Source organism: Carassius carassius, chromosome 35, assembly GCF_963082965.1.
Source record: "Carassius carassius chromosome 35, fCarCar2.1, whole genome shotgun sequence".
Lineage (NCBI taxonomy): Eukaryota > Metazoa > Chordata > Actinopteri > Cypriniformes > Cyprinidae > Carassius > Carassius carassius.
This window is the reverse complement of record NC_081789.1, coordinates 3981900-4007478: the sequence shown is the minus strand read 5'-3', so window position 1 is coordinate 4007478 and position 25579 is coordinate 3981900. Positions and strand designations below refer to the sequence as shown.

The following is a 25579-nucleotide window of genomic DNA, read 5'->3' as shown; positions in this document are numbered from 1 at the left end:
GAAAGATTACAGAGAAACAGATGGAAAGAGCAAGAGAGAGGTATTAAATAAGAAACAAGGACTCTATGCAGAGGTAGAGTTCAGTGCACACGGCTAAAACTCACTGCCTACTGCCTCCAATCACTAGGACTCGAGTTTATAACACCGTCTTCAGATCCAACGCTGGGCCGCATCCTCACATGCTCAGAAAATAAATAAAATAATACAATCTTCTATGCTTCAAATCAGTCTTTCGATTCATGATTCCATTTGCCTCCCCAAAGACACTTTCTCAAACGTTTTTTTCCTGATTTCAAAACTCTTTGAATGTGAAAGGGAGTCTAAAGCACCGCCATTTGCAAAAAGCAGACCTTCCTTGAGAAGTACTTTGGTCAGTCTTCCTTCATCTTAAGGAAATAAACTAAAACAGACATCTGGGTTCACTGCACGTTTTGTCTAGTATCATCTCTGACAAAACGTAATCTAAACACGAGTACTTTGCTCAGCAAGTGATTCTCACCAAACCGGTCAAGAACATGTCTAGGTCATATTTCACCACAATATTTAAATAAATTTAAAATTATATATTGCATGAATAAGATATTTAAAGGGATACTCCACCCTAAAATGAAAATTTTGTCATTAATTACTTACCCTCATGTTGTTCCAAACCAGTACACGCGTTGATCATCTTTGGAACACAATTTAAGATATTTTGGATTGTGACTGTACCATAGACTGCCAAGTATCTTGCACTGTCAAGGTCCAGAAAATTATAAGAAATTTTAAGAAAATTCCAAAAAAAAAAAAAAAAACTGTCAGTATAGTCCATCTTCCATCAGTGGTTAAATCTGAATTTTATGAAGCCACAAGAATACTTTTTGTACACAAAGAAAACAAAATTAATGACTTTATTCAAGAATTCGTCTCCTTGCATGACTCTAGCGCCATCTTGGAGAATATGCATTCAGCCGATATTCTCCGAAATGGCGCTACGGTGATGCAGAGAGACACAGAGGAGACAAGTTGTTGAATAAAGTTTTTATTTTTGTTTTCTTTGTGTACAAACAGTATTCTCGTCGCTTCATACCGTTACGGTTGAACCACTGATGACAGATCCTGACTATTCTGACGATGCTTTTAATACTTTCCTGGACCTTGACAGTGTAATTTACTTGGCAGTCTATGGGACAGTCTCAAGCCTACCGGTTTTCATCCAAAATATCTTAAATTGTGTTCCGAAGACAAATGAAGCTTTAACGGGTTACAAACCACATGGGGGTAAGTTAATTTTAATTTTGGGCTGGACTAACCCTTTAAGCCCACAAACATGACAATACAATCTTATCATCCTAAAATGGGCTTAATTTTCTTCTTGCAAAATATAATTTTTGCTTTTGATTTTGCAGGAAATATTTAACCTGTATGTCCAGTCGGATATGTTAGCATCACAAATAGCCTTCTTACTGTATTTTATACAAAAGACACAAAGTGTGCACTATATTTAGATACAACTATGTTTTTGTTTGTTTTTTTCTTTTTAAGTAAAAATTTTAAGACGCTTTTGGGCATTGGAGATAAAATACCTAGAAGAAAAAACACATACTGAATAAACATACTGCTTGAAAAAAAAGGCAATTTTGATGCCATGTGAAGCAATTACTAATAAAATAAATTGCTGTTTTCATTGCTGCTAAAGTAAAAAAAAAAAAAAATCTATTGCAGAATTACATTCCTATCAACAAAACATTGTTAAATTGCTGTCACTTTTGTGATGCAGAAAAAAAGGTTAAACTTAACTGGAAATATAACTGAGGACAGAAGAAAAAAAAAAAACACATCAATGACAGATGTACGTATTCCTGATAAAACAACTGACATAATTATATTTGTTTCTTGTTTTTATCCAGAATTAAGGAATTAACAAAAGTAAACACTGGTCACATATAAATATCTGAAGATCATAATTAAATTTTCTTTGAGTATGTACAATATACAAAAGACGTTTGGAAGTTCTAATTTTCAAGGTGTTTCAGAGTGAAGTCTCACAAATGAAAATTTCTCAGTTCCTCTCAACAGATATCATAAGGAATCATTTTCACACATACATCTAATGACATAACACTTGCTTTGAATTGGGAAGAATTGATTTTAAAACTAATTCTGCTGTCTAAAATCTAGTGCTGTCAAACAATTAATCACATTCAAAATAAAAGTTTTTGTTTACATTATATGTGCACTGTGTATATTTATCATGAATATATAAATACACACACACACATGCATGAATTTATTTCAGAGAAATGTTATTTTCTAAATTAAATGTATTAAGTTATAACATAACTTGAATATAAATATAGACATGTAAATACATGTAATTTTTTTTTAATTTATACTGTATGTGTGCATAATGAATATCCACAGAAAAAAATATTATTTTGTTGATGCGATTAATCGTTTGACAGCAGTACCAAAACATATTTTGCTGTCTTAATGAGAAGAGAAAAATAAAATGATTAATTTCATATTCTACATCTAAGGTCATTTTCCCGCTAAATGCAGGCACTGCAGGTGATGGCAGTGGATACAGCAGGAATTCCTCTTTCTCACCAATTCAATTTAGTCTCCTGTTTAACGCATCATAATTGAGAAATAAAACTCTGCAATCAGTCTGAACATTTGTATCGCAGTGGCACTTGGAGCCTCACCTTTAATAAGTGTTTTGACTTTGGGGCACCAATTTTAACGCAATGTTATCTGAGAGTTCCCAAGGAGCCTTTCAAATATCACCTCCAATCTTTCTAATAAGTATTGTACGGAATAGATAGAAAGCACATTGTATTGCTTTGAGAATTGGAAATGAGTGACACAGCATGTGTATATCTGGTGTTTGTTGAGGTTATTAAAATTTAAATTGGTGACAAGAATAAACACGTTCATGATCACTGAAGATGGAATGTCATTGTTGACTTTGCAGAAGAAAACCTTTCATTTCAGTTTTAAAACTTCCAATTTTAGTCCATTTCGACATTGTACATTTTAAATTGAAACTAATTATTTCAAGACATTCAATTACTGAATCTTGTGTTTCAAAAGAAAAAGTCCCAAGAACTTCATACGGAAACCACACCACTTTCCTTCTGAAAATACAAAGTCAGCTTCCTTGACTCTTCTACAATGAGACTAAATGGCGCAAACTGCCTTTGAGTATAACAAATAGAAGGAAAAAAACACAATAAAACAAAACAATAAAATAATCAGACTAAATAAAGAGGTCCAGATTGTATATTTCCCCATTCATTTGCATTGTTAGACTAATTTTAACCATCATTAAGGATATCTTTATTATAAAATGTTAAGTAACTATGTAAGAACAGTGGTAATTTTATAGTTTGATCAGCTCACAGCTATTTGGAGAGAAATACTTTAAGGAATGGAGTGGTTGATTTTGGCTCTTGATCATGATACAACACAACCTTGAGCATCCAGGTGGAATTTTTCTAACCATACAAGATCAGTTAACACAGTACGAAAACGTCCTCACCTAGAATAGCAAACACGTATGACACAGAGCTGTTGGAATGCTGTTCCAGTCGTTGGGCGTCTTTCTCCCTCATTTATATTCACATATCATTTTCCCTCTGAACTGCAGTAGCAGTGACCCCCTCTCTTCTCTAAGCCACAGGCTGGAAAGTGATCGTTGTGTGGATGTTTTGTATATACAGCAGCCGTATGACCAGCAAGGACACTCTTTAGAACAAAAACCTCTGTCTCAAGAGTCTTGTGGAGTTACTAAGCACATATGTGTCCTCTTAGAGAACACTTCTTCTGACAGTCTTTTTCTCTCAGTCTCTCGTGGAAGTCCCCAATGTCCACCGTTATTAGGATATGATGGCCGGTGACCATCTGACCACTGTCAGGTTATCTGCACTCACTGAGTGCTTCTTGGCTCCTTTTCTCAAGTCTTTATATTTGTCGTCACAAAGCCTGGAGATCGCCTGTTAGAAACACAAGAAACATTTTAATACTCTATATTTTGTATAAAAAAATCATTTTAGAAATGTTAATGACTTCAACAGCTTTTATAAATTCCTTGGCTTGACTTTTTCAGGCCCAGAATGTTACTATTATAATTATTTATTAAATAAAATCCACAAATGTGGAAATAACACAAAGCTCATCTTACTCAAGGTGTTCCCCAGGGTTTTGTTTTTGGCCCTTTTCTTTTTCTACATTTATATTATTATTAACTTGTAAGTCATTATCTGCTGACTTATAAGAGTTATAAATGTCATATAATATATAAATCTGATACAACTGAAGGTGTCACAGAAAAAGTATGGGCCAAACCTGTACTTTCTGATGCAAGAACCAAATTTCCAAGTACCACAACCTCCAAGAATAAGTGGGAAAAAAGTTTCATTTTTTAGACAAGATACAACTTGTGTCCATTATTTTGAGATGACAGGTGATTGTGTGTGGGAGCGTATAAAGAGGACCAGTGCAAGATGGAAGCAGGGGTCCTCATGAAAGAACTAGATCACATACTTGATTGATTGAGCTGTCCACCCACAGACCACTGACTCTATGGGCTATGTGGGCTATTACTCCACCAAAGGCAACTGTGCACACACACACACAACTGAACTAACTAACATCATTATAGGCCTGGTCTTGTCAGGACTGTAATTGGGCAGCATTAAGGCTGAATGCTGGCATAAGGCACACATGGGGATACAGCCGAGGTAATTACTCAGCCTGCTGCTACTGAACCAATGGACCAAATACAACATGTCATGATATCCCTTCTTAGTGAAGGCTGGACCAAATCAAGCCTTCAAGTTTTACTGCCATATTCTTTGTAACTTGCTGGAATATTGCTAACAGATTCAGTATTACAATTTGCCGAAATATTGGACTTCTCATGAAAACCTAGAAACCACAACATACTGGGATATGAAGAGATCTTGAGTGACAAACGGAGATAAATATCTTAAACTATATAATGTGTGCTAATGATCTAGAGTAGTATCGACCACTCACCTCAAGTTTCTGGGCCTTGTCTCTGCTGAGAGGCTCAAGGGGAAAGTTGAGGTTGTTCGCCTCTGAAAGTGAACGCAAGTCAAAATAGTACTTGGCGTAGACGCTTGATGGAACATTAATATTGAACTGCAGCAGCTCCAGAAACTGTCGCTCCAACTCATTCCTGGTGGGAGAGAGAACGCAAAGATGATTAGTTTTGCATATGTTCCTTTTGACATTTGTCATTGGGTGGAAATAAACAAAAAGAAAATCTTGACAGCTTAGCTATTCAAGGGAATTCTGATTTAGCATGTTTCAATGAAAATCGATGTCTTTTCATTTTAAAACTTCAATCGTGAAAAAGACAAGCCCTGATCATCTGTTCATATTAAAAATCTTACTTTATTCACCCTGAATTTCTTAGTACAGATGAAACTCCTCAAAGTTCAAAATAAACAATCTATTGTCACCCCTTCCTACCAACCCCATAATTATTCCAATGCATGCAGAAACCAACCAGCTTAATATAGCTATCAGTGAAGCCTCTGACAATAAAAAGGCAACACACACCCACAAACCCACACTCTATGGTCCTCCATGCTGTTTGTGGTGTGCTTTGAGGACAATATGACTGCCGCCTCCACTGAATCTTTAGTCAGGACGGCTTTTAAAATAACTGTGCTCAGCAGGAGTTGAAAGGGCAGATGTGACAACATGCTGAAAGTCTCAAGTATCACTCTTTATATGTGTCAGCTCAATTTCTTGGTACCTTGCTTTCTGGAATATTATATATGGTACCTTAAGGTCTCTAGGATGTAGTTTTCTAAAGAACATCATAAAAAATTGTACATACCAGTTCTATTTATTCTTAAAACCTTAGAAAAGCTGCCAATAGATAAAGTAAATATTATACCACAATACATGATTTGTGGAGGGCACCAACCTCTGTGTTCAACATAAAATTAAAACATACCCTTATAATGCTTGTTCCTTACTGTTTGATTTGTAGGTGATTATCTCGCTTATTATTCAGAATCTGTTACATCATGAAAGTTTTACGTTAGCTGTAATTCAGCATGTATCTTAGAAATGTTTAAAGGCTGAGCAGCGAAGTTTTGTTTCCATCCACCATAGCGAATTTAACTTGTATGAAACATTGGAATATTACATAAAACTTTAGTGAGTAAAGCACCGTTTTCATCTTGTTTTCAAAAGAATTGTGTTCAAGATACGTGTTGCTTCCAAGGAAATTGGTGCAAAGTATCAATAATAAAAAAGGAAGTTGTTAAAACCGACAAAGCCACTGTAGCTTTTTTTCCTACATACAGTATTAAATTACTTGCACCTAAGAGCATCTTGAATTCAGCGGTGCAAGAGACACACACTTACATGTCTTCAACGGTGATGTCTTTGAGGATCTGGCAGTAGTCAACATTCCATACAGCCTGATCATCCCACACTTTTGATGCCAGCAAGATAGCACCCAAAACAATCCTCTTCCAGTTAGCAGGACAAATGTCAATCTCTGCATATGTTGATAATCTCTCCAGATACACCTGACAGAGAAAGAAAGTACATTAATTTTAAGTTAAACATTAAAGAGATTTGACTAATATGCCAATTATGAGCATCTTGTCAATCAAGTCAAATTTAAAGAAACCAATGTTTGTTTTTAGATTCTGGTGACTGACCCTAGCATTTCTGTTTTTAGAGCAAGGTTACTGCAGCGTCACTGCAAATATGTGGTTACTGCAAAACTGACACGTAGGTCATGGGACATGAATGCCGAAAGACAAACTGACACACATGCTCAGCCAACCAACAAAAACACCTGATGCCTCACTGGTAAAAAAAACGGCAAACAAACACCATTCAGTTTTAGCAGCACTAATAGAAAAGTAATTTTATGGACATGAACAATGAATCATTTAAAAAAGTTGTAAGTGCTATGTAAATACAAAGTTTATGAAGAATTTCAGTCAGGTTTCAGGGCCCATCATAGACCAGAGACTGCATTTAGAATTACAAATGAGTTGCGTCTGGTATATGACCAAGACTTCATTTCACTCCAGTTTTACTAGAGCTTCGAGCTTAGTGCTTTTGACACTATAGATTTACATCTACATTTATGCATTTAGCAGACGCTTTTAACCAAAGCGAATTACAGTGCATTCAGGCTATACATTTTTTCTTTTCTTACCAGTATGTGTGTTCCCTGGGAATTTAACCCACAACCTATTGCACTACTAATGCAATGCTCTACCACGGAGCCACAGGAACTGATCATGATCATACTCTAACATTGATTAGAGAATTGCATTGCCTTAAGCTGGTTTAGAACGGACTGTTACCAATTTGTTTAAACATGGAACTAGCAAATCTAACATTAGTACGTATGGGGTGTCACACAGATCTGTGTTAGGCCCCCTGCTGTTTTCAATATACATGCTGCCCTTTGCAAATATGAACAAAAATTTGGATTAGGTTAGTTTGGTTCTCTTTAAGGTTTTTCTCCAACACTTCACCACCTTGACACAGTTACCTGTGACTGCTCACTGGGCCTCATTGAGATTAAATTTAAGATTCTGTTCATAAGGAGCCAATAAGAAATATTGCAACAAACATTTTCTGACATCTACATTTCAAAAATGCATTATACAAATGAATGTGAAAGCAATGATTTGATTATGCTTAAAGTTATTTTTCAGTATGAAAAAAATTATGGCTAATCTTGGCTCTGGAAGTTTTGCTGTATTTCATGGTTGTTGAAAAATAAGGCAGAAACACACACTTGACTAACAAAAACTCACTCTGTACCACTGACTCCAAAATCACACGTATATATTATTTCCCTAAACCTTAAGGCATTTAAATTTTATATCATAAAGATGAGAGAAAAATATATTCTGATCAAACTGCTTCCTGAGGTGCACATCAATTCTCCATGTCTACTGACACCACAGAAATTTTGAAAGAGAACAGGTAGATTACAGAGCATTTAGTTCTGTTTTAACACTTCAAAGCCTGGAACACACCAAGCCGACGGTCGGCCGTCGGGCAGTTTTTGTGCGTCGGCCGACTAAGTTTCTTCAGTGTGTACCGCACCGTAGGCTGAAATTGGTCCTAGTCGGCTTTTCTTCTGCCGATTCGACATGTTGAATCGGCGTCGGGCCGTCGGTGAAAGAGGGAACTCTGATTGGCTGTTCAGCTTAGTGAACGAGTCAGTGGACGAGAATAATAGCAAAACAGCGAGCAAAGTCAAAACGGTACAGATAGAGGCTGTTCTAATGATATGTCATCTTACCTGATTGTTCCTTGGCGAATATTTCAATATTAACACGAGAGGAGTGGAATAAAGAAAGTGTTTACCAGGATTAATATTCAAAACAGTAAGCACGCGCTGCTTCGTTTACGGTTTGTATAACTTCAGCCGGCAGCGTCAGTTTGCCTTTTTGAATGACGAATATATCTGCAGAAATAGACAGTTGTCTCATTTACACGCAGGCGCAGAACGCGCATTCTACCTAACAGTCGGCAGTAGTTCTCTCGTGTGTTCAAGTGCAGCTTTTTACCCCGACGCGAGGCGACAACACAGTTGGCTTTCATCAGCGCTAGTTCGTCGGTGTCGGCTTGGTGTGTTCCAGGCTTAAAGATTGTTGCTTTAGAAATGCATTATGAAAAAATATTCATACCTCTTTTTAACATGCTACATGATTCTAGGTACTTTTCCTGTCTGTTGGACAAGTAACATGACAAAAGCAACTGATATATTTAATGGCAAAAAAATGAGTTTGATCACTAGCAAAAGTGTTGGCTTCTTAAGTAACTCCAATAATATTTATTTGTGTACTTCTAAAGGAAAGTTATAAACATTACTTTATTGAGTGGTAGACTTGTAAATCTGTGCTCTGTTGACGTGGAGTGAGACATTATGCTATAGCCATGGGCGTCTTAAGCATTCATAAACACTGCTGATGGATGTAGGCGAACAAAGAAGGCCTTATGTAATGAAAAACGCATGATGTATGCAATGCGATGCAAAAAAAAAAAAGAAAGGTAGAAGCACTAAGCAGCGCAAATGCACATACACACACACACACACACAAATTGGGGACAACAATGTCAAATAATATTAGTTTTCTCACAGTGGGAAAGAAATCTAATAAGAGCTCAATTTTGTTTGTACAAAGTGTAAGACAGAAATCACACGTTTAATTGCTTCCACTGCACCGGGGGGCTCCGGCTCACCCGTGGGCAGCTGTGCATTAAATATGTGCTTATGAGAGTATGTTTGTGAGCTAATCTCCTCAACGCTGTTCAAGATGAACAAGTGTCAGCAAATGGGGAAAGATGACACACCTACAATTGATAAATCAACAACCTACAAAAACTCTCCAGGGACATTGGTCAGCAGCCTAATAGAAACCATTAACCAGAGTAGAGCTATGAAAACATAATTCAGTCATAAACATTTTAAGAGGGCAAATTACCATAAAGTGTTATATAAGGGTTAATTATATACTATTAAATTATTCATATTTATTAAATTTTGGAATATTTTTAGATTTTATTTTCAGTGTCATTTTTATGTGCTTTTGTCATTTTTATTATTAATGTTTTTAAATATATATTTATGTTTTGCGTCATTTCAGTTTTGATTTAGTTTTAGAAACTGCAGTACTTAAGCTTAAATGTATTTTATTTTGATGCCAAGGTAACATTAACAGGGTTTCGACTGGTCTTAAAAAAGTCTTAAATTGTACAGGAAAGTCTTAATTATGATTTCAAGAGGTCTTAAATTTGGGGACGGAAAGAGCAGAATTGCGATATGGCTGCATGTGATGATTAAACTTAAAAATGGTAACGTTATGATACCATTAAATAAACATGAGCACTGCACGTTCGAAGTTCAGTGCTGTGCAGCTTTGTGTTGTGATGTTAACAGGGAAACAGTTACAGGTGCTTCTCAATAAATCAGAATGTCGTGGAAAAGATCATTTCTTTCAGTAATTCAGCTCCAATTGTGAAACTCGTGTATTAAATAAATTCAATGCACACAGACTGAAGTCTGAAGAAAAGAAGTCTTTGGTTCTTTTAATTGTGATGACATTGCACCCCAAATAATCACAGACTGTGGAAACTTAACACTGGACTTCAAGCAACTTGGGCTTTGAGCTTCTCCACCCTTCCTCCAGACTCTAGGACCTTGATTTCCAAATGAAATACAGCTTTATTATAAGTAATAAAAATGATTTAGTTTTAGTTAACAATAAAAAACTATTTTGTTGTCATGATAAATAGGGAGATATATTACTAATAGTACTGAATAATAATTGTATTATTTAATTATTTTGTCAGTGAACAACGGCTCTGTGTAGTAAATGCTGCTCCACGTGAAATCACACATGTGTAGAGATTTACCGCTGATTACAGAACCGGCATTACTGACAAGATGTGCATTGAATATCGGGCGATTATTTACAGCGCATCCCTATTTGATAGTGTATTTTTCAAGTCAATCAGTCTCCCATGAAGTTCACTGTGTGCAGTGACTCATAGTTTCCTTTCAATAACTGAAGCAACCAGCAACAGCCAATCAGCTTTTACCAGCATCTCCGCACCTGTTACCCCCTACAGGTCAAGGGACAGGCTAAATTAGTCTCAATCTACATTTAGAAACAAAGAAACACAAACAATCTGTCTATCTGAGAAGTCTATCAGTGTACAGATAACACAACACCGATCCCAAACTCATACAAAATATCTACACTAAAACTGCACTCAACTCACTCAATTCAGATTTTGACTATAAGTACTATAATACTAATATGGTACTATAATAATAATAATAAGTGCAACAGTTTATGAGAAAGGTTTTTACAAGTAATAATAGTAATCATAGGGATATCTATGTTTATTTTTAGGTCAGATATGTCAGTCATTTAAAAAGATAATAAATTGATTAAAACCAATTAGATTGTAGCTTAGAATTTTAACGACACTCTTGCCTTTCTTTTTTATTTGCAATACATCAGATGAGAACAACATTTCCATTGGATTGTAAGTACAGATTAAAACCCTATTAAACACACACACACACTTAAGCCCTTTTCAAGCATTCACAGCCCCTTGTATGTCTACAACTTGTTTAATGACAGCTCATGAAGGTATTTGGTTGGAGAAGTGAGAAGGGATGAGGCTTCAAAAGAAGGATTTCATCATAGAGGAGGAACGGTGACACTCAGACAGCTGCTGGGCTTAGTGCCCACGAATAAAGTGCTAAATATGACACCCATTTTCACCTGAGTGATGGTAAATCCACTTCACTGTTGGTAAACCCTATTTTAACTTGTTACCAGCCAATCCAAAAAGACACAGACGAACTTTCATTTGTCTGCCATCCAGTCACATGACCTTTCACTCACCAGAGTAACTACGGCACACTCAGCCGTGAGCTGGGCGGCACTGAAGAGCGTACGAAGGAATCTGTAGATCTGTTTCTGTTCTGGGTCGTGCTTGTCATAGTCTGACGGCACCTCTGATTTCTGTGGGAAGAGGAAGTTTTAAGACGTTCAAACTTGTAACTAGATGTCTTATAAATGAGCTGCAGAAACGAAACACTTACTGAAAGCGGATGAAGTTTTTCATCAAAAATGTCTAACAGCATTCGCCCATCCACATTTCTGAAAGAAGGGTGAATTGGAATTATATATGGGAAGACTGATACTTATTCTACACTGTATTCATACTGTATAAAGAATTAAAGAACCAGGAAGGTTCACCCCCTCAATTAAAGTCTATGGGATTTTAGGCGGTGATAAATTTTCAATGTTGCCAGAACCTTGTCTAAAAGTTATATCTCAGCAGTTCTGAAGCCTTGGAGTCTGAAGGTTATATAACGCATCGAGAGTTTATATGGTATTACAGTTTTAAAATAGAGCCAGAGACAGAGAAAAAGACGATATAAAAGTATGGTTGGTAGGTAGGGAGATATATCTCTCTGCAGAGAGAAATGAAAAACATACCTGTTCTTTATGTGGTAGTATATTGCGAGGGCAACACTGCAAACAGAAGAAATAGCAGAAAGAAGTTGATATAACGGTAGTCAACATGATAAAGCATCAAATAAATTCAAGCTGAAGGAGAAGTTGTCTTTAGTATTGCGCTGCTATTGCATTGTCCTCGCACACTTTGCTATGTGCATATGAAAGAATATGCTGTTCTTTTTATCACTCAGCAGATCAGTGAATAATATGGACTCAAAAACATACTACAGTATGTATGATGCAAAGTGTCATTCAAAAACTATTCCTGGATAAATCAATGCAACAAGGAGCCTCGTTTAAAATGGAAAGGGTTCTTTGCAAATTAAATTACAGAATAAAAAATAAATAAAGAGTAATCCCTCACTTTAACTTTTCAAGGGGAAAATGTATTAAATTACAGTAACTAATTAGACCCAACACTGTAAATTAACAAGTTGTAAGGTCCAATTTCCGAAGGCTCCAGCCATGCTTTTGGAAATACAATTTTCTTTGCACATATATATGTTTAATTATCTGTCATAAACCAATCATAAACTTTTCAATCAGTACCATTTAATAGTGTGTTTGAGGTTGGGTTGGCTAACGGTGCTGTCATCCAGGAAGATCGTTGAACAGGAGCTGTACTTGCGTCTCATTGGGCCAGATGGATGTTGCTGAAAGACAAGGACACACAGAGTGCAAATTAGAATATCAGTTATATTCAAACAGTTATAAACACACACTTTTAGCAAATGGGCTGAAAATGATGCCACCTGCGGTCCCAGAGAAGCCATTATCATCTCATTCATACCTGAGAGTGATTCTCACTTAATGTGTGTGTGTGGGTTAGAATCCCAATCCATTACAATATAAACACAGCAATGTATTATGCAAGATTTCAAACTGATAAGCAACATTAACAATGCAAATAAATCATTACAATGTCAAAAGAGACACAATATCACAGTTTAAGGGAAGTAAACAGAGCAATGAGCAAATATTTACCTTTGACTCCGCAATGTGTGTTAACTTGCAAAGTAATAGAAGACGTTAAAATAGGAACAAAACATAAGCTATTCATTGCAAATCGTGTATGAATAGCATGCGGTAATGAAATGAAGAAAATTAAGTCATGCATATTAAAGGAATAGTCCCCCTAAAAATGAAAATTCACTGAAAATGTAGCCAACCTCAGACCATCCAAGATGTAGATGACTTTGTTGGCACCCATTCACTGACGAAGATCCATTGATGGGCAAGTGATGTAATGCTATATTTCTCCAAATTCATTCCAATGAAGAAACAAACCCTTCTTCGTTTTGGATGGCATGAGGGTAAATTTTCAGCAAATTGTTATTTTTGGGTGAACCTTCTTTACAACAATTACATAGAATGCACAAGCGTAGAACAGAAAAGCAATGCTGTTAATGATGCAACACAAGCTCAGAGACTCATGCCACACTGGTTCCTGCATTCCCATGTGGGATTTGATTAGTTCTGTGGGTGTTGTGACACGTGGGGAGACATCTTCATCACAGACACAAGCATTATGAGAAACAGAAAATAAATGTCCACTGATGTCATGGCCGCTGCTACTTACATGGTTGACGTACAGACTTTTCCGTTTTTCCCGAACTGTAAAAAGAAATGCATAGTTAGTAACTCTAGCAGTCACTACAGTTCATTAGAGAGAGACAAAAAGACAAGGGCCACAGTTAAAGTAATATCAGTAATATCAAGAAGGATGTTTCTAACAATCTGAGGTCTTAAACTGTTGGACAGTATTTCATTAACAGTTTGGGGGGCGGGTAAATGAAAAAAGAAAAAAAAGAAAATGTGCTTTAATTAATTTGTCCCTAATATTTCTCTAGAATAATATTGCAGGTTAGTCTCTTAGAAAGATCTTTGACTATCAGCATGAAGTCTGGTCCAATTTGGGGGTTATTCTAGCCAAGAAATACCCAATTAACCCAAAGTATACTTCAGCTTTGATGCAAACAGTTACTGATTGTGCACAGCCGAAGACATACTCTTTCAAAGTAATCAATTTTTATTTTATTTATTTATTTATTTTGCACGTGTTTGAAGGTGCTCGACATATGCATGCTAAGATGCTTCATCATTGTACAGTGTCTGCACTATTTCTCTCCATAAGTTATAAGCGATAAAAATTTTGTTATAGGCATTTAAGCAAGAGTTGTGTACTCTCTTAACTATGGAGCCATGCACATGATATTCAGAAAAAAATCCATTGTGTCCTCGAATAAAGAATCAGTTTCCTACTTAATTAATTTATTTATTTAGATAAATTAAGAATTAATTTTGAAGACTAAATTTGTTCCCTTATTTTACTACATCATGACCATGTTGTACTAATATGTGCCTTAATTTTAATGAATTCAAAATGAGGGAACATTTTTATTTGTGGCTACAATTTAGCTAAACTAATTAGTAAAGTTTTACTAAAATGATCATGCAGCAGTTGCACAACCTATTAAACTGTGCTGGTGATGTTTGCCAAGAGTTAATACTTTCAAATGTTGTTTGCTCTCTAAAAGCTTCATAAACCTTTCTATTTATTTGCCATCATTGGTCTCTGAGGAACAATGTTTAATGAGCACATACATACTACTAAGTATACATACTGTTACATTCTCAAAAGCTTCTTTAAAACACAAAAGCAATCTTTAGATTGTGGCATTAAGATTAGAACAATGAGCATAAACATTTAATCCCATGAATATTTATAGATCAGTATCTGTCTTGATGAGGTTAACCAAACATAAAGAGGTAATTTACATATAGAAGTACACATAGAAGTCTGTGACATCAAGCCAACAGTTGGCTGCTGGCCAATGTCTGTCAGCCTAGTTTAGGTAACAGTCGGTACAAAGTTGACAGATTTTCAGATTACGGAACATGCTGAATTGTTGGCTGAGCCCGTTGGTGAGAGAGAATCTGATTGGGTGTTCAAATTAGTGAAACACAGCATGAGAAGGAAAAACAAACGACGAAAGCAAGTGTGAAAATGGTAAGTGATGCTTTGTATATCCGCAATCCTAGCCATTTAGGTTTCTCTTTTTAAATGATGAATACAGACTACTGCCCTCTGCTGGTATGGAGAGTTATTTCCTCTCATGCATAAAATCTGTAGTATTTGCGTTTATGGGTAACAATCTTGGTACTTTTAAGAGCACCAACCGAATTATATTGGTACTACAGAGTACAAATTCGCATTAAATTAATCAAATTTCCAGACTGCCAAATTTCGGAATGCATCTGGGCATGAGGGTAAAGGGGGTCACACACAGAAGCACTGTGCCACGATACGTCTTTTAAAATTTGAACACATTGTTTTCTATGAGTGTTTTCACACTGGCAGAGACGGTTCAAAATCCTGCCACACCACTCACATAGTTTTCCATAAAATCACATTATATTGGTACAATATTTAAATAATGACTTCATCCTATGTGGATGTATTGTGCGTTTTCAGCAAAATGTTTGTCTTTCTATGACGCTAATACAGTCCGTATGCTTTATATAGAGAGCCATCTCTTTCCGTTCGCTCAGTTTTTTCAAAAACGAATCAACACAACTTTATTCATTCTTGAAGTGAACATGGTGCAGCGCTGCGCTTTTCGTCCAGTGTGCAAACACCTTGTTTATACTTTTGTCTGGCTACGCTTCATGAACCTCCGCTAACTGTGTGAGCACCTCCCCAAATAGACGATACCTTTACACTTTTCACACTCACAATTAACATGTTTTTTTAAATGACGGGGCGACTAGGAGTAATTGTCCTCTAAATCCATTGGGAATCGGCTGCAAAGTAGTAGTTTGCCAGTCCAAAACTCAATTTTAGGATGAGTTAATGAATTCATTAATTTCTTTACGTACAAACTGATTAGGCTGTAAGTTTCGAAAACTTTGAAAAATGTTTTTTTTTTAGCACACTTCATCAAACCCATAACGCAAAATAATCAATTAATTATACTAAACCCAGTGAAATTTTGGAATATTATTATTTTTAACAGAATTAGTTTGTCTAGTGTGTAAATTTTCTGAATAAATAAGAAAAAGCTGAAATTGAAAGGTTTGGACTTATTTTTTAGTTTTCAATTAAATAAATGTTTCTGTTATTACACCGAGAGGAAAAGTACCGGAAAAAGGCCCAGTTGGGTACCGGCACCGAATTTTTGTTTTCGATTTTTTGAATTTCATTTACAACAGTACCCGATGCTATTTACGGTGTGTTCAAGCACATCTTTTTTCTTTGATGTCGTTTTGGTTTGTCTGGTAGTTTGAACAAAAGAGACCACTGAGACATCTTACCCATAAGATAATTTCAATTAGCACTCAAATGATTCACCTTACCACAATGACTAAACTGCATTTCATATTTTACTATCACTACTGTATCTGTGGGCGGGGCCAGTTACTTTGACTGACAGGTAATGTGCTAAAAGCCTGACCCAAACTGAGACTGCAGGTTAAAGTGAAGAAGCATAGTGTGTGCGGTCATGTGAGATAGACATTTTTATCAAAGTCCCTGGAGCCCCTCACACACACACAAATGTGAAAGCTAGTGTATGACTCCGTTTATTCTCACATATTAGCAGTTTGACTATTTTTCATCAATATCATACCTATTAATTTAAACTACAGCACTAGAGACCTACAGATGACAGAAAAGTGTACATGAATCTAAACAAACAGCTGCACAACCAGAAAAATGGGACAGATTCACAGACATTGTCAACATGCATTACCCCCTTAATGACTCTAAACTGTGTGTAAATGTCTGAAAATACCACTGTGGTTTTATTTAATGATATTAATCTGTTGCCCCATTAAGCAGCTGCAATATAATTAGCTTCTTTTGGTTAGCTTTTAGCATAGCTAACTACAAAAGTGTAGCTTCGGTGCAGTTAAATGAAGTAGCTTGTAGCTTAACAAGCTAACGCTTCGAAGAAGATTCCTGAACAAATAACAGCTTGCAACATAAATTCAAACTAAAGACATTTTGAATCTATAAAGCTTCAACACAACACAGCAGCAGACTAACAAACAGGCTGAGATCAAACGTACCTTTCTTGTTGGGTAAAATAACTGAAAAACAAAAAGGTTTCTAAATTAAATCGGAGCATGGATAACAAGGCTGGGATTTACTTATTCTTGACTCTACAGTTCATACTCCACTAATTTAGTTTATATCACTGAATTCCTCCTTTATACTGTCGCTAGAATCACAAGACGTCTGAGAGACCAGAGTCACAAAACGTTACGCTAACAATTCTCTGAGAAACCAGACAAATATCATATGATTAGCCTGGGTAGAAATATCCCCCACTGAGAAGAGCTGACAGTTAAAGTATCATCACCCAGGGGTATCGTGTTAAATCAAACTATTATTAAAGTCTTCTCCGAGGAGGGGATGTTTGGTCTGACTAAGTCAGGGCCATCTGTGCGGTCGCCTCCTGATTCGTTTGGATCAGACCGAAGCAGTCCTGACTGCCGTTTCGTTTTAATTAACGTTCCCCTCCAGCATTCAAGCTTAAGGGGAGACCGTCCCACTCATCCTGTGAGTCAGAAGACATGGAGTCTCTCACCGTCTGTCTGAGACTTGCTGAGAAAGATGGTGCTGGCGCGCGGGTGGTCCGAAGGATTGTACTCCATGTTGAGCTCTGAGGAGAGAAAAAGAGAAAGACGATTTATTATTTAAGAGTAAGGCTTCAGTCACTATTCTAGTATTATTACAACAGCCCAAAAAAGAATCTTATATTTCTGACAGAATGATGGAAATCATTTACTCATGGCGAGCCAAAACACAAACACATAGCATACGGAGATATGTGAAAGAAATATCTTGACTGTGTTAAGAACAGTTTCTTTTACGTAGAATGTATATACTATTACAATATGTATTATTATTCAGAATTTCTTGAATTTTTTTCTAATTTCTATTGAATTTACGCTTTGCTAATTCTTATGTGATTTTGACATTTTTTAAATATATTCAGCAGTAATTTTTAGTTATGTTAAGTCCTTCAATTTAAAATAGATTTCAGTTGATTGCCAAAGCAAGAATCAAGCTAATTAATCTAATATAACTAAATAATGTTATATTTAGATTTTTATTTTATTACGACTCTTTTATATAGATGTTATGCGAAAATAATAATAATTAAAATAATAATAATATTATATCGTCTGATACGGTCACACCACTGTACTACTGTGTAGGAAAAATCAATTGCGTTTGATGTATTTTAATCACCATTTCATAATGAAAATGTCTATTCTGTGCACAGCATAAACACTGTAAAAATAGTATGTTCTAACCATGTTATGTGATTATGCCAACACTAGGGGGCAGACCCAGCGACTGTGGGATCCAAGAACAGTTCCACTACAACCCTTACTCCACCATTAGTTTTTATTTCATTTTAAATACATAGTGTGTTTGCTTTTATATTTGTATTTAGCTTATAGTAATATTTATTTATTTATTTTGTCTACCACCAATACTCAAGTCATCATCAACAGAGAGACATGAATTTAAATTTAATTTAATTTTACAACCGTGACCTTCAGGCCACGTATAAAATGTATAAAATTCACTATATATATATATATATATATAAAATTATTTTATTATTATTATTTTTTCTCATCATAAATACAGAGACTTGAAACTTTCCTTCTGATCAGATTTCCCACAAATCCCGACACTGAACACACACACACACAGACACACGTATGATGTCATCAGAGGAAAGAGCTAAGGCACACACCCTGAGCGGGAAACTAGGAGCCCCGAGTTCACAGCCTCTAAACCCGAAACAGCCGATCCTAAAGCACACCATCTCTATTTCCATCTGCAGTGGTCAGGTGTCAGCCTCATCATGTGCGCTGAGATTTGTGAAATCTAACAAACCACTGACAGTGAAAGCTGGCTCAGAAACGGCCGCTGCATTGTGTTCACAGTCTTTTGAAGCAGCATCTTTTATGCGGAAGAGCCACTTGAATCTCAAAGGATTCTCGACCGTGAGATGCATGGAGCACTCTGGGGTGAGGAGGAAAACTGATTAATAAAAGATGGAGCAGTGTGGGAGAGAGACCTGGAAGATGGATGAAAACAGGAAAGGCCAGCAGAGAACGGTGAATGTGCTGCCGGTCTCAGGGAAGCTGGACACATACGCTTTAACATTAATGTGTCTTATTGAAAGAATGTGCACACTCATGGCAGAGTGTGTGGTAACAGTAGAGTTTTCCATGGGATTGAGTCATTTCCTCTCTTCCTGTGACCCGCCCTGTGTATATTGTGAAGAGGGTCTCGAGTGTTCAGAGGGGGTCTGATCTGATCAGCCCAGCACTTCCTCACACTCAGGACACACCACAGCTTTCACACAGCCAATAACATCTTTAAAGCATGTGCAAAAATGTTTAGCACCCTATTTATTTATTAATTATTAAATAGTTATATTATTATAACTATTATTAATTTAAAACCAAGCTCAGAATTCCTTTTTTTAATGGTTTAATCAAATTTAAATAAAGTTATTTGAGTTATTGTATTATTTAAGTAATACAATTAATATTTGATTCGAATATTGCATATGCTAATAAAACATGAGGATGAATGAGGGCAGCCAAGCTCAGTACAGGCTTGCATTCCGCACTGCACTGTGTGTGTGTGTGTGTGTGTGTGTGTGTGTGTGAGTGAGAGAACACACTCCAGAAACAGAGAAAAGCAAAGCCACATGAAGAGAATGGCCAATGTCTGCTCACTAATGCATCATGGGATCCATCTACTATGTGTATGGAAGATGATTTGTGCAGAATCAGACAGATGCTTTGGTTTGCTTGGAAAAAGAGCTTCCTGAACTCCAGACACCTGACTATGCCGACACAATCACATTTTTTTCTACATTTGCAGTAAGGGGTGATCAATATAAGCATACCATAAAAAAACTGATAGTATATTATTTTTATGATACCCACATTTTTGCCAGAAAGTTGTCTAAAAAAATAAAACCAAAATAGCTAACAAAAAATAACAATAACATACAATAATAATTTCTGATATAATCAGAAATAACACTACATAATGTTACTCTATAAACAACAATATAACATTTTACTAAAACAAACCTCATGCAGTCAAGACTGAAACCTTCCCAAAATTCACTCATGGGCAAAACCAGTGTGCACTAGCTTAAAGGCCCTTTAAGGCGAGAACACTACTAATAGTAATATGATCAGACGAGAATAAGCATATAAGTCTTCCTGTAAGAGACCGACACTGCAGTGGTGTTGAAGGGCCTTGAGGACGGCAGGAACAGAGCATCAGTGAATCACATGATCAGAGACTGATGTGAAATCTGCTCGTGCTGCTGTCCTGTGAAAGAAATCCATGCGGATGTAGTGTTGTCAAAAGACCCGGTACTTCGGTACTAAAAAAATTTAAATGTCACGGTACCAGGTTTCTTTAAGTACCGGTAGTACCGAGGTCCCGTTCAAACCCGGTTCAGCGCTATGATTTCCGCGAAGCAGAAAACGAGGACGGAATCTCAAAATCCAGTCATGAAAATGAAACTTACATTTTAATATGGACAGTCATGGAATTTTTCAAAGCATAAATTAATCAAATCAAATCTCCAGATGGACCAGTATCTGTAAATGTTAAGCCGCAAAAGTTGTTTGAAATATGAATCCGTGTTCTGCGCGTCTCTGTGTGAATTAATGAATGGCAGAGACGTGCGGGTTTGTTTACTACATAGACTGAAGCGCATGCCGCTTCCATTAATTTCAGCATCTGAGCTTCAGAGTTCTCTCTCTCCATCAAGCGATCTTTTCTTACCACGCTGAATCGACACGCTATATGTAAACTATTCTTTGTTGTCTTCTCCTGTCAAAATAATGGAGTTAATTAAGAATTATTCATTCATTTTCGAACAAGCAGAAGACATATCGGTTTCTCCGGTAGTGGGCGGAGCTAATGCGCAAATGGCAATTTCATTGGCTGGCGCTAATCTCTTGCCGTCCCTGTTTTGATTTCAGCAAATCATTTTGACCGAACGCAGACAACGTGATTAATATTCATGAGCCCAGCAGCTCATCAATTTATAGTGCATTGTATATACATTAGTATGATAGTAGAATTAGTAGTAGTATTATCAATACTCAAATGACAAATATGCATTCATTAGGCCTAAAAGTTAATTTTTACATAAAGGCATTGTGCTAGAAATATTACTATTATTTAGTAAAATGTATGTGATACTGCTACTGTTGAAAAAAAATAATAAAACTTTATTTTTTTAAAGAAATAAATCACAATATTTCTTCCATGTTTTAATTTTAATAGCAAATTCCCTTTATTTACCAAAAATAAAATGTTTAGATTTCATAAATTAAAAGACAAATTAAATTTGTGTGGAAACTTGTTTACTGTTTTTCATAATTATATAACTTGTAGAAAAACTTTAAACACAACTGTAAATAAGTATAAAGAATGGCATTGGTTTTATTTTTAGTGCTAAAAAGTTATTTTTTTTTAATTAGCATATTTTTGTGTTTTGCTTTGGTACCGAAATTGGTACCGAGAACCGTGGATTTTCACTGGTATCGGTACCGAATACTAAAATTTTGGTACCGTGACAACTCTATGCGGATGTATGAATGACAGCGAGCTCATCCAGATTCACCACACAGTGTGTTACGACACGATGAAACTAAGGATCCGCTCTACAAATCCCACCTGATCTGTGCAAGTCAGCCGACTGTCTCTTCTCATGTCATTTTTATAATTAGGTTTTTTTTTTAATAAATCAAAAGACTTAAAATAAAAACATACATACATACACACATATATATATATATATATATATATATATATATATATTGGTTAGACTTGCATATCCAAAACAACAAACTGAAAATAAAGTAATAAAAGAGCAAGATAATTGTACAATAAATTCTAGTGTGTGTGTGTGTGTGTGTGTGTGTGTGTTGTTTGGCACAGCTGGTGTCAGAAACATGGTGACAGGAAAGTTTCTAGGCATCATGCCCACAGCATACACACACACACACACACATTACACTCAATACCAAACACTGACACAAAACCACATGACAGGATCAGAAAAGTCTACTTGTCACATGAGCCACTCAAGGAAGTTGTGAAATATGTACTTCCTCTTTTATGAAGACCTTTGTTTTTTCCAGAACGTTTCTTAACTTTTAGTTCTGTGCACTTTAAAGTCTCCAGGGGGTGAGAACACATGCAGCATAATGGAGGTGTTCAGTGAGCTCTGTGCTGATGCTGACAGACGTCTCACTGAACTCACTCAACTCTCTCAACACACCAGCCTGCTTCTCGTTCTCTGCAAATCTTGACTGTTCACTAACAGAGTCTGTGAGAGAGCGGTGAACATCAACAGAGATGATCAACTCCATTTCAGTGCAGATTGCTAACGGTACTTTCACACAACAGCAAATGTACGAAAAATTGAAGTTTTTCCTTTGCGGTTTTGCATATAGACGAGTCAATATATAACAATAGAATAGAAATGATCCCCATGGATCCACACATCCAACTAAGAATGCTGTATAATGCATGCCAGGACAGTAGCTTTGCACGGACCAATAGACCAAACCAACCCTCTACATTGCGACTAAATCTTTACTCTGGCGACTAACTTATGTCTAATATTAGCCAATGGCTAATAAATTCTCAGGTTTTACTCGCAAGTGTGTGAGTTGGAGGCTAAGTATAAGTTTAGCTCAGATATATGTTCACTCGCCGAACACTCTCTGACTGAAGGCTTCAGTGTTTCACTCTCCGTCAAGCAATCTGTGATATTTCTCCATTCATCTCAATGGATGCACAGCGTACCTGTGATTGACGTACCGTAAACTCTACTGTAAAGGCGCACCACTCGTCATCGCTTTGGTGAGAGCAGAGAGAGCGAGAGAGTCTTACATACATGCAGAATTGACGCGCTACATGTAAACAATATACTTTGTTGTATTTTCCTGTCAAAATAACGGAGTTCCTATGATTTTTTCAGCTTTTAAGAACTGCAAGGTTTTCCAGTAGTGGGCGGAGCTAATGCGCAAACAGCAATCTCATTGGCATGTGCTCACCTATTATCGTCCGTTTTGATTTCAGCAAATCAGTTTGAGCGAAACGCACACAACCTGATTAATATTCATGAATCCAGTAGCTCGCTAATCCTTTAATATTTAAATTTAAAATCCAGATATCATTGGTAATGTTATTGTTTTAGTGATTATGCAAACAAAAAGTCACTGTATTTGTTGTTGATGTTGTTGGTGAAGGGATTTATATATCTGTATCTCCAGCATATTTTAACAATACCGTGATAATACTGATAACCATGATAATTTTGGTCACTATAATCGTGATAAGAAATATTCATACTGTTACATCCCTAATCCTTGTAAGGGAAAACAACTAACGATTCCTAACATTATGTCTACACCGGATGCAAGTTGTGTGGTGCAACAAAATACTACAGAACCACTGATCTACAATAGATCAGTCAACAGAACTCATTATAATCAGCGATGTTATCTACACTGGATGTGGCGCGGAGCGATACCACAAATCCCTGACAGCAAACTGCCACTGGTTTAATTTATGATGTGCTGACACAAATTTCTAATGATTTTCAATGGTCCCTTTGTTGTGTCCAGTGTAGACAGTCTTTAGCTGATGTGGTGTGGCGCCACACGACGTGTAACGGTATTATTGATATCGCGATATATCAAAAAGGTATGAAACATGACGATATGAAACGGCAGGTCTTCAGGGCAAAATAAAAGTTTTTAAAATATATTTGTTTTGAGCCATTATGATTTGGCACATTTTACGTCAAATAAACTAAAACCGAAAGCACAATATGGCTTAATCCCTACATCCCTTTTTTTTCTGCGTGTTTCAAAGCGAAGCGCACACATTGTTCATGCGATCAGCTCGTGATCCGGTGTTTTCTGCACCTCAGAACTATTCTGTTGAGTTTATGAATGCAATGGCCAATCAGAGGCGTTCAGACAAGTAACTGAAATGCCAGTGTTTGGCTCGCTAACTGAATTTTGCTCTCTAGCGAATTAATTCTCTCATCAGACACAACAAAGAGCAGATGTGCATAATTCATTTCACAGTGTAAACAGTTTCAGTGATTGTGATGGGAGTTTTGGAGAGCACTTGAACTCCGGGTAAACTTAAGTCAATGATAATGTTCTCTGATAATGTAAATGATCTTTGCTCTCATTTCATGTGTGTTAGCCTATAGTTAGTATTAGTAACTTAAAATGTATTTATTATATGTAATGTTATTAAAAATATTTTATGACATATCTGGTACTAAAGTAAAAAAATGCCTGTTTTTTTGCATATAATTAACAGATTACACTAACATAACCGAATTAATTTGTGCCCCCTCAAAATAATGAATGCATGACGCCCCTGTATGTTTATTAGTAGTATATACTGCACAGCATTCAGTATTCAATATTACAATTAAATCATAGCCAGAGCACTCCATTTGGATACCTGTCATGAAGAAAGGAAATGCAACTTTAAATTGGACTTTGTTTCTTGATTTCGTTTTCTCCTGGCTGGTACAAGAGGAAAAACTTGATTTGCCTCCCAGCCCTGGAAACGATGTAGGCAGTTAATGAAACTAAATGAGATGTGCCTGAAAAACTGCACAGACAAAATGAAGCCCATCATAACATCAACAAAGCAATCCATCTCCATCATCAGAGATAAAGGTGAAGTGTGTTTTTCTGCACTGCAGGCGCAGAATGAAACCGCAATCTGTTTATTTGAATCGTTAAAAACAACACTGACTCAAATAGTGTGAGTTTGGAGCGAGACTACATGTCTGTCAACCAACAGAAACGGGAACATTTGTTACTTCTAAAAAAAAAAAAAAAAAGTATTATTTGCTTTTCTGTCTTTCTTTCTCTTTGATGCTGTTAAAGGAAAAGTGTATTTTAAAAATAAAAATTCATTTTCAATTGCTTCAATTAATTTCTTGAAATTCAGTGCTGTTCTTTATTTTCCATGCGATTACAATGAATCTAAACCGTTGTAACCAGATGATTGAGTTAGTGAGTCATTCAGACTATTTTTTGTGAGCCAGATTCAGAGAAAATACTGAAAAGATCAAATCATTATTATTTATAAACTGTTATAGAATTGTAAATATTTGAAAACTTGTTTTAATTTTTAGATTTTAATTTTAATTCAAGTTTTAGTCATTTTGTTACGTGCTTCTGTTCTTCTTATTAGGTTCTCGTTTTTTTTGTTTGTTTTTTATATTTATTTTAGTTTCATTAAATCATTTATTAATTTATTTATTTCTAGTTCTTCAGCTTAAGCCTTTTACTTCAGATAGTCCCCTTGGCAATATTTCTCTTTTTTTTGGCTTCAAATTTTACATTCATTTTTTACTTTTCAATTTCAATTAACTAAATCAATCTTTACTTGGTTTAATTCCGGTTAACAATAACAA

General features: G+C 36.0%; 1 protein-coding gene across 5 annotated transcripts in view; it reads right to left on the bottom strand.

The window, feature by feature from the left end:
* The window catches only part of LOC132115891 (cyclin-Y-like), a 61925-nt gene that overhangs the window by 457 nt on the left and 35889 nt on the right, over positions 1-25579 (bottom strand). Inside the window, exons 2-12 of one of the 5 annotated variants that reach the window (XR_009425577.1) lie at positions 17639-17713; positions 17118-17138; positions 13627-13661; positions 13032-13055; positions 12597-12700; positions 12027-12062; positions 11627-11684; positions 11427-11546; positions 6391-6557; positions 5023-5185; positions 3524-3977 (exon numbers count right to left, since the gene is read on the bottom strand). Coding sequence is in view for 4 of the 5 variants with exons in the window: in XM_059524294.1 (XP_059380277.1) it covers positions 3861-3977; positions 5023-5185; positions 6391-6557; positions 11427-11546; positions 11627-11684; positions 12027-12062; positions 12597-12700; positions 13032-13055; positions 13627-13661; positions 17118-17138; positions 17639-17713 (920 nt within the window). In the remaining variant the exon portion in view is untranslated. Of the gene's footprint in view, positions 1-3332; positions 3978-5022; positions 5186-6390; positions 6558-11426; positions 11547-11626; positions 11685-12026; positions 12063-12596; positions 12701-13031; positions 13056-13626; positions 13662-17117; positions 17139-17638; positions 17714-25579 lie in introns of those variants that run through there. The other 4 variants (XM_059524294.1, XM_059524296.1, XM_059524295.1 and 1 more) reach the window with 4 other exon arrangements.